This window comes from Neodiprion lecontei, chromosome 6 (assembly GCF_021901455.1).
Source record: "Neodiprion lecontei isolate iyNeoLeco1 chromosome 6, iyNeoLeco1.1, whole genome shotgun sequence".
NCBI classification, from domain to species: Eukaryota; Metazoa; Arthropoda; class Insecta; order Hymenoptera; family Diprionidae; genus Neodiprion; species Neodiprion lecontei.
Window position 1 is genome coordinate 25,204,160 of NC_060265.1, and position 14,647 is coordinate 25,218,806.

The window sequence follows — 14,647 nt, forward strand, 5'->3', positions numbered from 1 at the left end:
ATTCTCGAAATACTTTTGATGCCAGCGATATCGGTAGTTCAAACCCGCGTAGGCGATGCGCGTTAGCTACCGCTAGCTTCAACGTTAGTGGCGTTCGTGGCACGCCGGTCTATTTTAACGTTTGAAAAATGTCACCGAGTTAGTGGAAAGATAGAAGCGGCGGATAGCGCAACGGGATAATGCGAGTTGGACGAGGAGGGAGTCATAGAACACGGGCGAACGAACGAACGAGATGGAAGAGACGAAGAGGTCGTCTTCACCGAAGAGGCGAAGAGGCGAAGAGAAGCGCAGAGAGGACAAGGGACGGTCTCCGGGCAGAGGCAGGCTTTATTTATACCCAAAGCTACGTATTATTGGCTCGCCCCCGCTCGTCGATCCCTGTGTATGTGCCCAAGAAACACACCGTCTCTGCACTATGCTACTTCCATTTTCATTCGTCGTTAATTCTCTCTTTCCCCCTCTCCTCTCTCCTATCTCAGGCACTCTCCGTTATCTTTCATTGGTAGCAGGCTGGGCGAAACTTTAATCGTCGTAAACGCTGTGCGATGTACGTATATATCGCAACTGTTCGCACGATCAATGGGCCGAGCTGATTACAGGAATCCCTAACCGCGGATGTACGCAACCGAGTTCAAAATAGACCCACATATCTCTGCAGTTTAAATTATCCGTCTCACTGGCAGCCTTTCCCTCTCTTTCACTCTCTCTCTCTCTCTCTCTCTTTCTACCTCTCTATCCTTCTGTCTCCCGGTTCGCCATCCAACGCAGAACAAAATAAATACCATTGCTCTCTGTCTTTCCGTTTAGTAGGTCGGGGTTTCGATGTACGGAATGGAGAAAATACCCGTCACAAAAATACCGTCGATCATCAAAGATAACGGACTAATCGTGGTATCATCAACGCGTTATCGTATCGTCAACCGACCGATCGCGAAGTCTGGAAACTTGCTGGTTTGTTGATCCAATTCCACCGTAACGCACCAACAGACTTTCGGTTCCAACTAATCTTGACGAATCGATAGCCCGACAGTCCGAAGTCTGCGTCTACGCAGTGGAATGGAGGAAACGTGTATACCTAAGAGTTTGAAAAAGAAGGAGATCAACCAACTATAAATGTCCCACTATACGAGAATTGTGAAAAAGTTTCAATGGTCATAAGCCTCGTAGAAATATCCTCCTAATTGTGAAATTAGAAAACACACTTTACCCAAAGCGGGATGTACAATATTTTTCTTGTCTACTTCTAACGCGACAGAAATATACTCGAGTCGTCGTTGACGATGCTCAAGCTGTTGAGCGAACGACTCAATTTTTGTACCTTGTGACACTGGTAAGCCCGGCTGTTCTTAAGAGTGAAATATCTGTGCATGTTTCAGAAAAAAAAAAAAATCCAAAAATCAATCGACACCTTTTGAAATACACACCCAAACCGAGGCAACAAATCCCGGCTGACTTACGTAGGTATACGACTATGCAGCGTCCGCTGGCGCTGCGTGGCTTGATTCGTAAAAACTCGGCCGCCGTTGACGCCGGTAGGTTAAGATTCCAGCTAATGATATAGTAACTTCATCTTCTCCCCCGCGTTGCAGTTGCAGGCATGCGGTTCAGCCGCGTCTCGGCACCCGGGTTACGGCGGGCCTTACGTGGGGTGCGGTGTGTATAATAGAAAGAAGCTGCTCGCGAGTCCGGCTCCGAGTTGAAAAATTTGAGAAATTTCTAATTAGGCGCGTAATTATCATCAGTCTTTCTTTCGCATTCCCCGGCGCATGTCTCCGCCTCATTCGTATTCGTTCGAGGAATCTTCGACGCGGGATATTCGCCCCTCCTCGCCTTTCCCTTGGGAATGCCGCCATTGTATTTGCATTCTATGGCGAAGTCTGCTTGTGGCGATATTGCTGCTGTACATTGCCGGCGCTTTATCGCATGTACCATTTGCCCGCGCGTCGAAGATGCTGCTGGTGCCGACCTCCTCGTATTCGGAAGAATTAAACGCTCACGTGCGATACTAGAAGGAGGGGGGGGGGGAGGGAGTTGAAGGGTGTGCGTCGAGGGTCGGACCTCCTGAGAAGGTACCGCGATCCACCTACCGGGCGTACGATTCCGATTTATCGATTGTCGGAAATCCGGAATTGGAAGTAAAAATTCGATTATCGCCTCCGTACAAGGAAATTTGCATTTCTCATTGTGAAAAATTAATCGACCAGTGTTTAGATAACGAACAAGCGAGAGGTGAGATAAATACAAAAAATGAACAAGTACATTGCGATTTATCTAAACGCGCCGCGCCCAACGGTCGGACCAACTAAAGCCCGTGCTACTGCGGCATCTTCTTGTACGTAAATTCCAAGCTTATCGTACACTCGACGGATAAACACAACGCTACCGGGCAATTAAAAAAACCAGCGCTGGTCATTTGTTTTCTTAAGGCGTCACCCCGCGCAGAGCTTGCGGTGTGATTCTTTTTAACGGCAGGTATTATCGAGATGCGTTTTTTCTTTCATTCTTATTTTATTCTTTTCCGGTTCTTGCTTCATTTGATAACGCAAGGCACACGTTTGCAGCCGTGACACGGAAATAAAAGATTTTTACCGTGTATCAACGGGAATATCTTGCAAGCAGTTTATATTCATTTTTCATTGCAGCAACCAGCCTGTCGCCGAGCCAATTAAAAACTCTACCGTATAATACAGTAAAAGTCTTGGCTAAATTTGCGCCAATTTATAGTCACTCTCTTTACACGTATGAACGTTTTTTTAAACCCGTTATTTATTTATTTTTTTTTTCATCTTTATTTTAAATAAGATTTTTACCTTTCTACACACGACTTGCAGGACCGATAAAAACTAATTTAGACACATAAGCCTCGCTCAGTTGATCCTGAGCATGATACATTATAATTCAGCGAACTTTTGACATTTCAAGGATTGAAAACGATTCGGATAATTGATAATAGAATAAAATATACGTTGACACGAAGAGACCGAATGAATTTCTGTCCCCGGTATCGGTCAACTTCCGGTTGAGACACACGCGGTATTCACGTGGGTCGTTGGCCGTTCTTGAGATTCACCCGGTACATCGGTTAAGCATGCACACGTGCGTCTCTCGGAGGAGTGTTGTTTGAGCCTTGGCCGCCATGCCACAGCCGCGTTCTCGAACCTCGGCGGAATCGTCGTGAAACTACCTCGGAAACTCCGAGATATGCTGCAACGGCCGGATCGGCGAGGCTGGCCGCTTGCTCCTGCAGCGTGTCTCCGAACCGCTCGTGCCGCTCTGGTCGTTAGCATCTGTCTTTCCTGGACCACCGAGTCGTTCCCTCCTTCTTCTTTTATACACCCGGAGTTTCTCTCATCCTTCTGCTTTCGAACATTCCCCTCGTATTTTACACCACCGGACTTTTCACACCCGCGAATTTTGATCCCCGAGGGGTCTTCCGCTCGAGTAATCGTGATGTCAATATCATTCGACGTGACTTCGTAATCTCCGAAATCGCACCGGAATCGGTTGTGTTGAAATAAAATTCTGTGTTAAAAATCATGGGTAGTCATGGGAAATCGTTTGTGATTACAGTAATCTCTTTGTAATCTCAAGATATCAGAAGAAATCTCAGTAATCGTGAGAAATCACCTAATCAGAGTAAAATTTATTTGTCAAGTAATATCTAGCAACCGCTCTATAAAATGTATGCAAATATTGTAATCATAGTGTCACTTTTTTCTCGGTAAAATACCACCTTGTTGCCTCCATTTTGATCCTACCCTTTTACGAACCCTCCTTATAGAGCGATCAGGGGCAGGTTTCTGCATTACGTATACCTAATCAAATCATGATACGTGCAAGCTCGTAAAGAATTGCATAAATTCATATTTTATCAACTACTAAGAACATCATCCACCGAAAATTTTGATTTTAGAACTTTCGTGCTTTCGAAATTAAATCTGAATCACGGAGCATCGATATAACTTCTGTAACGTTTTTGTGTGAATTGCGAGACTCCAGTTTCTCGATTCATTGTGGATGAACTTGAGAAGTCGAGGTTTTACCGAAAAGCACACATTTATTATTATGCTTCAGCGTGCGTATTTAAAATATTTACGTTACTCGTCAATCCACTGAAGGATTTGGTCAGATTATAAGAACGTATACGTGGAATCGAGGATTGATAAAGTAAACCACTGCGTAACCGGGGTTCATTTGATTAAACTTACCCGCGACATATACGTATAATCATTTCACCATAATCTTGGCATTCAATAGTCTCGCGTTCATGGTGTGTATCTGCAGAAAAAAAAAAAAATATCTCACTCAAGTATATCAATCAAAAAAATTTTCGTCGAACGTGAACATCGTTGATTCACCAAATTTTTATACACATCCATTAATTTTATCGCCCGATAGCCTTTGAAGCTGAAATAATATCGAAAGCTCAAAGAGATGAAATGATTCTAATTCGTGGAGTTAGAATCGTCCAGTTTTTGATCGCCGATTGTGAGCGATGTAGAAACTGCGCTAGGGGGAAAAAGCCGCACGATCGATGCTTCGCTTCTGATCCCGATGTTCGTTAACCCTTGTTGAATAAAAAAGCCGGAGGGAATACATCGTGGCCCAGAAACCCGCAGCGATCGAGAGAGAGAGAGAGAGAGAGAGAGAGAGAGAGAGAGAGCAGCTCGGGGTAAAAACAGGCCCTTATACAAACAATAAAAACAACCGAATTCCAGCGGCGGTTTTCGCCCTCGCGTTCAGCCGGCATTGGTTGCCCTAAGAAAAATCCGGTTCTCTCATTCCTCGGCCGCAAGGCGAAAGCTCGAAGGGTGCGGGGGTGCACACTCGTTAATCCGCCGCGGTAGCTCAGCACGCGCTCGGCAATTCCGCTTTGTCGGTTGCGGGCGTGCCGTGCGGGGTGCAGCAACACGACATGACACGCGATAACACGTGGCCGACGGGGTCGGGGACTCGACGCACCGCGACGCCGACGTCGCCGTCGAGAACGGAGAGGGAAGAAGGGAGAAACGCAGTGAGCAAGAGAGACGGACGGCCTCGGGTATTTCGTCCGTGCGTCGTTCCCACTTTCAATTCAGATTGTGTGATTGAATTGGTCTTATTTTTGCATTCAATTTATGCAATCCCCCCCCCCCCCCCCTCCCTCCCTCCCGCCATCCATCCACCATCCCCAGAGCGTATGCCGCGCTGCGTGTATTTATAACTCCCGCTCCTTTGTGTGTTAATTTATTGTATAGTTATCAACCGGTCGCCGGACCGGGGAGAGACGACGTCGAGACGCAAAGACGTCGAGGCGCACCCCGGAGGCCGCGACCGTGCTGCGAGTTTAAAAGAACGGAAACTTCACCGAGGAGAAAGAGAGGAAAAAGTGGGGAAGCGAAATGCAGGATTGTCGGTATTTCCGCGATGCTCTTTTATCTTCTTTATCCTATTGCTTATTCGGGTAGGTAATGGTCCCTGTATTTAAATCCTTTTCACACGTCCGGATCAATCGAATCGTCCAGCAGTCGGTCGTTCCATTTTTTTCCGTCAGCAAATTTTTTTTTCTTTATTATCACCGGAAAACTGTTCTTTCCGCAGACAGTGACTGCGCCTGAATTTGACAGGTAGGATTTTGTGTTTATAGGAAAAAATCATCTTTACGTTTCTGTATTTCTTTGGACCGTATATATAGTAATCTCTGAGTAACTCTGGGCATCTCGACGTCAGTCACTTGGATGTTTGTTCTGCCATGTGTTTCGTGCGTTGAAAAATACATAAATAAATATATCGGCGTGTAATGGTGGTGTATTTCACGTGTTCCAAGTTCCGTCTTGTTAAAACCTCATGGAACTTCTCACCTCGAGAAGATGTAACGGGCGGCCACTGCGCGTTTATATAAATGGAATTTCCGAAGTAGTAAAAGAACGAACAGAAAAAATATCGAATGGAAAAAGAACAAGGAAAATGCGAAGAAACAGCTGTTGGAGACGCCGTTTTATATCGTCCGAAGCCAGCATTTGTTCGTTCGTTCCTTGAACCCCGAAAACTCTTCTAGATTCCCTCTTAGTCCTCCTTTTCCTTAAGAGCGTACAAGCCCGCCATATGGACTGGTTTATTCGGTACGCGGAAAGAAAATACCACATCTTAAGCAAAGCCCCGAGTCTAAGTGAGGCCAGCTTTGATCTGTCGTTTTTATATAGAACGTGTGGGATTCCGCGGCTGTCGGTCATTCGTCAAGAATAAACAAAATATCCGGCTGAGAGAGAAAAAAAAAAAACAGAAAAATTCGTAGATTAGCTAAAATTTGCAGAAATTAATTTTTAATTCATACGAAATCAGCGCGTGCCGATGAAATTTATCACCTCACCGGTTATCAGTTGCGTTGAAATCACGCGTGGATGAATATAAAATTATATGTTCTTGTTTCTTCTGTTGCAGCGTTGAAGGTGAAACTGATGCTGAGGCGGCCCATAAACCAGCTGGTCGCCCAGGGTATCATGCCACGTAAGTACAACACGATTTATCTCATTTGTAAATTTGCTCTTTCATTCTAACACGTAAATCTTTAATTGCGTTCACTCGACAGACTGCGCAGAGTCGCACTCTGACTTTTATACGCCTCGCGAGTTGTCTCACGGTTCAGCCGTGCCGCAATAAAGAGAGTTATTTTTGCGATAACCGATCGTAACTCGTCTGATATAACGGTGAAATTTTTTTGATCTCCGCGATATCGCCATAATATGATATTCGCATTCAGAGTTTATTATAAATTTCAGCCGAGCCGCTTATAGCCGCTGATTTACACTCGTATCTCACATCCCGGACTGCGTCAACGTTTTTGAACAGGCTGGTAAATTCTGTCACCCTATCGACGCTACGTAATCGCTCGATGAAAGAAGAAGCGCGTTTTTTCACTCTCGATATTCTTTGTCCCCGGTTGTTTGTTTCGCCGTTTTTCATGCCACGTCGCTTAGGTCCACTCCATCGATCCATTTACCACTTAATTGCAGCTTGATTGCCAATAACTCGCTGAGCGAGCATATAAACCTGAATAACTGGGACATGCGTTGAACGAAACGTCAATTATCAGCCACGTGTGGCCTGTTAATTAACTGCCGATTACAAATCATGTTTTTCTTCAAACACTGCACCAGTTTATTGTCATTTTTCTCTCGGATCTTTGATCGTCGACAAGGTCGTCGCATTCCAATTTCGTTTCATTCCTTCAATTATCTAACGCGAAGTATTTCTGTAACTCTCTATTTTTGTATAATACTGCAGTTAAAATAATCTAGTAACGGCTAAAATTAGATAGACTCGTATATCAACACGTACGTTTCGTTCATAATTTCGCGTATACTTATATTTAACGTTATTCAATTGCCACTTGAGCTCGCGTTCTCGAGTAGATAATAGTTGGATGCGTACCATCGCCTCATGTCTGCGTTCCTAGAACGAAATTCTTCAAGCCCATGTCGAAGGGTGAAAAGCACCAAAAGAAAAATCAAAACCATTCGCCATCGTAATTCCGTCTCGATCCTGCACAGTCGGAGAAAAGAGAATAATGAAAAAAAGGGTGGTAATTCAGAAGAATCTTCCAAAAGCTGACTTGTATATTTCTTTTCAATTAGCCAGACACTTACTATACGAGGCATTTGATCTCTGACGTGGAAAATTATGTAAAGTTTGCAAAAACTCTACGGGGTGAAAATGTTTCTCGGAATTCTGTAATTGGTAAAATAAAATATGAAAATATCATCGTCTCGAGGTACGATATTACGGTACATGTATAGCAAAGGAAAAGTGTCGCGAGTGATATAAAATTATAAGTTGCCTGATAGGCGTGACGCGATTTAACTCGTCGTGCAAAACTTCAAGTGCAGTGCATTATTGCAACGGGCGGCTGGAGGCAGCATCGCCGCGTCTGCAACAGGATTTAATTCAAAAGATTATAATCGTAAACACCTTTAGCAAGGGGGCAACGTCTGGACACGGCATGGCGTAATTATTTGGGTCACGCGCTGAAATATTATTCTTGTTACTGTCCTCGCGTGTTTATAGCACCTGATATATATAATCCTCCAGGCTGATGGAAATACAGCGCCTGATATAAGCTGCATGGATAGAAATTCTCTCGCCGTTTGACTTCTTCTGCAAAATTTTATAACGTTCTTCATTTTTTTTTTTTTTATTTTTTTTCATTTTTTTGAATTTTTTTCTCTCACTTTCTTTTCTTTCCATACTTCTTTCTCCTTCGTTTATGATACGCCGTTCGCAATCAATGTCGTCAATGTCTTCTTGCAGCCACCGTTTCTCTTTTTCTTTATTTCTGCAGACCTCGTGCCAAGATCTGCGACGCTAATTGAAATGAAAGATGCGTTTTACGTCACAGGCACGACGGGGGTAAAACTCGGAGCAGGATATTCGGCGTTATATGCATAACTGCTCGTCAAGACCCGAAACGCCGCGAATAGAGTGATTTTAACTAATGGTGGAACTCGCGGCTACCTTAGCAAACTGGATCGCTTATTTTCGGAAGATTGCCCGAATAAATAGATTATCACAGGTGCCATGGCTGTAACGCGAAGTATATGTAATACCGCATGTCTCTTACGTATCCACAACGCGATCTCTAGAGTGAAAGATGAATAAAAATAAAAAATACAAATAAAAAAAGGGACAGGAAGTAGAAGCCGGGGGACAGCTGCGATGAGTCTTGCAATCATTTTTTTTCATCTCCAAGCCAATTATCCTGAGTGCGAAAACACGCGAGATTATGGATGTCGCTTTTGGCGTTACAGCTCTCAAAACACCGCCGGCCTTCCACGAGCAGCGAAAGCAGTTGGAACGAGCGAAAACCGGGGACCTTCTCAAGGCGAAAATTCAGCAGAGACCCGGCCGGGAGGAGCTGGTGAGGCAGCACATCCTCGAAGATGTTGGACACGTGGACCCGAGCCTCGCTGAGAGGCAGCGAATGCTCAAGAAGGCGAGACTGGCCGATCAACTCAACGACCAGCTCAGCCATCGACCCGGTCCATTGGAGCTTATACAGAAGAACATTCTACACACGGAAGAACCGATCGAAAGAGCGGTCAAAGGTTCGCCTTGTCTCCTATTATCCCACACGTCTGGTTTCCCTGACCTAAATAATATCCTTTTCTTGCGCCAATCATCGCCTGGTTAACTTCTTATTTTTCTCTTTCTTGTACGCTCATTTCAAATTCGCAGTGTATGAGCATGTAACTTTATACCATATTACGTTATTACATACGTATTCTTTCAAAGTTACACAAGAAGATCAACTCGCTGAACGAGAACCCAGTTCCGGACAATTTATTACCTTGATTTGTTTGAGTTTATTGTACGCGACAATAGGGAACCGCGCAACGAACCAACGTATCTTATGCAAGCCGTTTTACATACACTTACCCATCTTCACTCAATTCCTTTACAAATTTTACAAGAATATAAATGAATAAAAAGAACCCTTGACCAACATCATTCCGCGTTTGCAGAGGGTCACATCCCCTTCAAAGCGACTTGCGAGGGTCAAGTAACGAAACCGCAGCATCCGGACCACTACATCACCTTTGAAGATGACTCCCAAAGCTCGGAAGGCGCTCCATCGCCCCAACTCGATGCCCGCACCGACGTCCTCGAGACCGCGGCGGCGTCCGCAGGTATCGTTACCGTCTCCTTGAGCATCCCCACAACCGGCGGCGCTGTGGTGGTCACCTCGACGTCCCCCGTTTTTCAGCAGGCTGCTAACACGGAACCGACGATACAAACCTTCGCCGACCTCTGCAGCAGCGTCGTCGGTACCCAACAGCAGCAGCAACAGAGTCAGCAGGGTCAGCAGCATGCGTCGACGCAGGTAACGCATTTTTTCAAATTGAGAATATGATTTACAGTTCGAACTCTAATAGATCGTTGTTTTCCATTTCTTTCAGGCTAGTCAAACGGCCGTGCCGACGACGACGCTTCTTCCCCTGGCGCCGGCGCCGAGTCCGATGTCTCTTGGATCCACAACCTCCAGTCTAAGTCCGCTATCGAATATCTCGATCGCTTCACCCCCGGCGCCACCGCCAGCCGCCATAACGCCGAGGCCCCAGCCTAGTCCCATCGCGGCTTCGACGTGCCAAAGAAGTGACGCCCCCGGCAAGGATAAGAACAGGAAAAAATCAAAGACCAAAAGCCAGCCGAAGACTCGCACCATCAAATTTCACGAATACAAGGTAAGTTGACCTACCGTAAAAGTCTACTTCTCTTCCAATTATGTAGGTCTAAGATAGAATGTAAAATAGTTGGTAATTATCGCACCCGTTTCTGAATATTTATGTACGTTTGTTCAATTTTTTTTTTCTTATCTTCTTATCGATATAACGTAATGGATGGATCGGGATGTCGGAAATTATATATGTACCGCGTGCGGTGGAACGGTTTTATTTTTTTTTTTTTCTTGAAAAATTATTCAATGCATGAAGGCTTGTCGGAGAGTGTTGTGCTACTAACACCGCGGGGAAATAAGAAGAAAAGAAATAGTGAAAAATAGAGGAAAGAAAATATGGAAATGGTTGATTTTTTAATTTTTTTTTTTTTTCTCATTCTTTTTTTTTATTAGACCTAAAATAAAGAACCACTCGAAGGTGGTGGCCCCGCAATGAATCTTCGCCGAAGAGTTGAGATAGTATCGAGTGATTAACTCGCTCTCGCGCACTCTCAGCGCGGTCCACCTCGTTAGCTCCGAGTAATTCAAGCGCTAATTGCACTCAAGTTCGTGCGGTCGTCACTGTCGGGATGTGTAAGTCGACGCTTCAAGCCTCAGTGCCAAGCGTTTCCGTGACCTCGCGTCTAAGTCCGGATAGAGGAAGTGAATAAAGCCCAACGAATCTCGATTCCTACCAGATCGCGAGGAGCCCGCTCCGTTCCATTCACATTTTACATATTATTTCACCCATGCCAATAAGCAGTAGTATGAGCCTTTGGACGAACTTGATCGTTCACGATCACCCGATGCGGTTTATTTAAAAAAAAACATGTTTATCACTTTCAATTTTATGTTATCCGTACAATTACTCGCGCTCGAGTATTAATCATTTATCTACATGTAGTCTGACATGCATTGTATAGTATTGTTTCTTATTGTGGAAAACTTTGTCGTCCTCCCGTCTCCTCATGCCTGTAACATCTGATAATAAGTAGTGGGCTACTTAGAGCTGGAGTACTAATGACTAATAACTAATGCCCAGCGGTAAATGTTGTCTTAGGGTCCGCCCAATGCGCAAAAGTCTTCGGTGTCGTCTGCCGCCGCGGCGCTAAGCTCCGCGACGCCCGGCGAGACGAGCTACGAGCTGCTCCTACAACAGCAGCAGCTCTTCCTGCAGTGGCAGCTCGAATGGCAGCACAAGGTACTCGCACGACATCCAAACACATATACACACGCCGACCACCCTCCTTCACCCCCCTTTTTAACAAGCAATAATAAACAGTAATCAGTGTACCCTATCATCACATCTACCTATACCGATCTTTACCGACGGAGCAATGCGCTGAACCTTAAATCGCAGGCTGATATCTAATCTTATACATTTTGAGGAGTGAAATTATGAATCTTTATTTCTAATTTACGTATATGTACGAACTGTATATTATAAAGTGATGGAAAAGTTTTCAAAAATAATTATCTTGGTCTTATTATGTTATTCTTACCTGAGACTTGCGCATTGCTTTTGTCTGGATTTCAAAAGCTTTACAGATTTCACGTAATTTCTATTTTTTTTTTTTATCTCAGTATCGTAATTCTTATCTGATTATACACACTTGAAGTATGAGATTTATTTTACGTACAAATAGTAATTGCCCAAATTAAGGGAACTCGACGTTCATTTTAACTTTTGAACACAGATATCGTAGGTAGACGTTCTCGTATTGCGCGTAACTCATTCGAACATATTTGGGATCTAACGTATCGGAAATCAAAGACGCCGTCTGGTGAAAAGAAATGTATGAATACTCAGAAATAATGGTATTTAAAATCAATTGAATATGATAAAATAAAGTCATGTGAGTTTGCACTAAGTTTTTTTTTTTAACTATTTTCGAACCCTATATTGCTTATCCGTGATCGTGTGTTAGATCCCCATGTGCAAGAAAAAATTAGCGCTTATGATGTGCGGTCAAGATAGTGTGACGCGATTTTAGCGAACTTTTGGAAATTGAGGATCGAAGCGAGAGAGGAGGCATCTGCGTTCGTCGACGCGGCTCAAATTACATCCCCCATAAATTCCGAAATTGCTTTTAAATGTTGATATTAAACCGCAGATATACATTAAAAATGATAACAAAGAAAATAAACTTAAAAACAAAGAAACCTGTACAAGCCCACTAATCTCGCTTGACCATATAACAGCAACCATATTTTGGGCAGTTAATACTTCGCAATACACACACTTTAATATAATACACGTTAACATATTTCTTCTTCAGTATCGCTATGTTAATTTCATTCAACGAACAATGTGTGTTGGTTTTCATCTCTCCTTCTTTCCTCTTCGTTTATTATTTGTTTACTTTTAATTGAGACTCGGAAGTACATCGGTCGCGAAAACATTAGTACCGAATACCGCGGTAGGCTTACTTCCCATTGTTTAACTCGTCACATATTCAATCGGTGATCGCAAAGTAAAGATGTTTCATTTTTCTCACAGTACCCGCAAATCATACTGCCAGCCGCCCAGAAGCCACTATCGTTGACTAGTAGCGGAGCCAGTGACGCGGGTAGCGTAAGCGGAGGTAGCGTTAACGCTCCCAGCCCTGCACCGTCTAATTCGTCGACAAATCCGTCGGAGCAACCGCCCCTGAGGCCATTGGGAAAGCTGGAAGACATGAAAGGTGAGCTAGAAAAACCTGACTCTTATCATTATTCGTACTGAACTGAAATTCGCGCCCAGGTATTTGAGAGGATTTTCATAATATTTTTGGTAATCCATTTTTCAGTGAGCGACCTCAAGGTGGAGTTGAAACGCCGGAACCTGCCTGTATCGGGATCAAAACCTCAGCTAATCGAGCGGTTGAAACCATTCACGGAATCATCCAGCGTCAATTCGACATCTAATTCAAACGGCCCCCATGTCACACATATGGGACACATCCTGATGGACACCCCGGGCCCGATGACGTCAGACGAGTCAAGTTCCCACGCGAAAAGTCCGGGATCCCCGATCAAGGATGAACCAAATAGCCCGAGAATGGATTCGCCGCCTGGAAGTGAACACGACGATCCGTCGAGTCCACCAGGTAGGCTTATCCCTTCCCCCCAACTCTTATCTTCTGTGATACAACCATAAAAAATCGCTTCCACCTTCAAAGACACCGGTTTCTGAACCATTTCGCGTCTTTTTCAGGCGACGACATCATCAAAGAACAGCGTAGGCGAATCGAGGAACTCCAGCGAGAGTTATACAAGTCCCAGCAGCAGCTGCAACAGATTAAACAAACGCAGCCAGCTGTGCGGGCTGAGAAACTTGTTCTTCAACAGCACATACAGAACAAAATGCAGCAGCAACAGCTCGCTCTCCACCTCCAACAGCTGCAGCATCTCCAGCAACAACAGCAAAGTCAGCAACAACAACAACATCAGCAACAACAAAACCAGCAGAGTCAGCAACAGACGCAACAGCAACACGCGACTTTCCAACAGCTCAATGCAAAAGCCAGCCTAGCAGCCTTCCTTCAAGCACAGCCCAACAACACAGCTGCCATTCTAGACTCTGCAACCCTGACAGCAATCAACAACAAAAAGAATCAAGCCAAAAACAACGCCACCGTTCAATTACCAACTGCGATCGTTCTCAATTTAGCTAAACCCACAAAGTTGAACGGTTCTTTGATCGGCGCTCTAGTTGCTCAGGCCCAGGCGCAAGCGCAGGCTCAGCAACAACAGCAGCAGCAACAGCAACAGCAACAGCAACAACAGCAGCAGCAACACCAGAATGCTAATACTGATGAGGGCAAACCACCTCCACCCCAATACGATGAAGCTGCAAAGTTGCTCAAGGTACCAAAAATTTTACTTTAATTATTTTGAGAAAAATCATTTCCTCGCAATGCCTGATTATTTAACATTCTCGTTGCGTGATTTTTTTTCTTCAAGGTGAAAATCGAACCCGTACAGCAAAAAAGTCATATTAAAAGTCAGGTGGTCGACGACGTGTTGGAAATCCTTATTAAAAATGGTGAGCTACCACCCAGTGCCGCCCAGGATCCCGCAACGCCGACGACCCCGAATCGGCAGTTGCCTCAAAACCTGGTCTTCACAGCGCCGGCTGATAGCCCCACGCAATCTATCGTTTTCACAGCTACGAGTCCCATTAGCCCAATCAGTCCGATAGCTATGGAGGTCTCGCAAAGTAGCTGCCCATCGCCACCTGCTCCACCTCCCCCTCCCCCGCCACCCCTGCCATTGGCAACATTCTCCGTACAATTACCGACTACACTGCAACAGGAGGAAATCCCATCGTTCAGCGCTGATCTTCTCACGTCTGGGACAGAACTTGATGCGGCAATGTTACTCAGCCCTCAATCGGTGCAACAGAGTTCTCCGGATCCGCAGCCACCGCAGGAAGTAACTTCGTCGGATAATGCTAATCTGGACTTGAAGGTGAAT

At 44.8% G+C, this 14,647-nt stretch overlaps 1 protein-coding gene across 3 annotated transcripts in view; it reads left to right on the top strand.

Annotated features, from left to right (window-relative positions):
• The window catches only part of LOC107217949 (myocardin-related transcription factor A), a 169,380-nt gene that overhangs the window by 151,409 nt on the left and 3,324 nt on the right, over positions 1–14,647 (top strand). For 2 of the 3 annotated variants that reach the window (XM_046743048.1, XM_015655672.2), the window contains 9 exons: positions 6,421–6,486; positions 8,784–9,080; positions 9,498–9,856; positions 9,933–10,217; positions 11,250–11,390; positions 12,690–12,873; positions 12,979–13,278; positions 13,386–14,038; positions 14,135–14,641. In XM_046743048.1, the coding sequence (XP_046599004.1) occupies positions 6,421–6,486; positions 8,784–9,080; positions 9,498–9,856; positions 9,933–10,217; positions 11,250–11,390; positions 12,690–12,873; positions 12,979–13,278; positions 13,386–14,038; positions 14,135–14,641 (2,792 nt within the window). The remainder of the gene's footprint in view (positions 1–6,420; positions 6,487–8,783; positions 9,081–9,497; positions 9,857–9,932; positions 10,218–11,249; positions 11,391–12,689; positions 12,874–12,978; positions 13,279–13,385; positions 14,039–14,134; positions 14,642–14,647) is intronic. The other variant, XM_046743049.1, reaches the window with a different exon arrangement.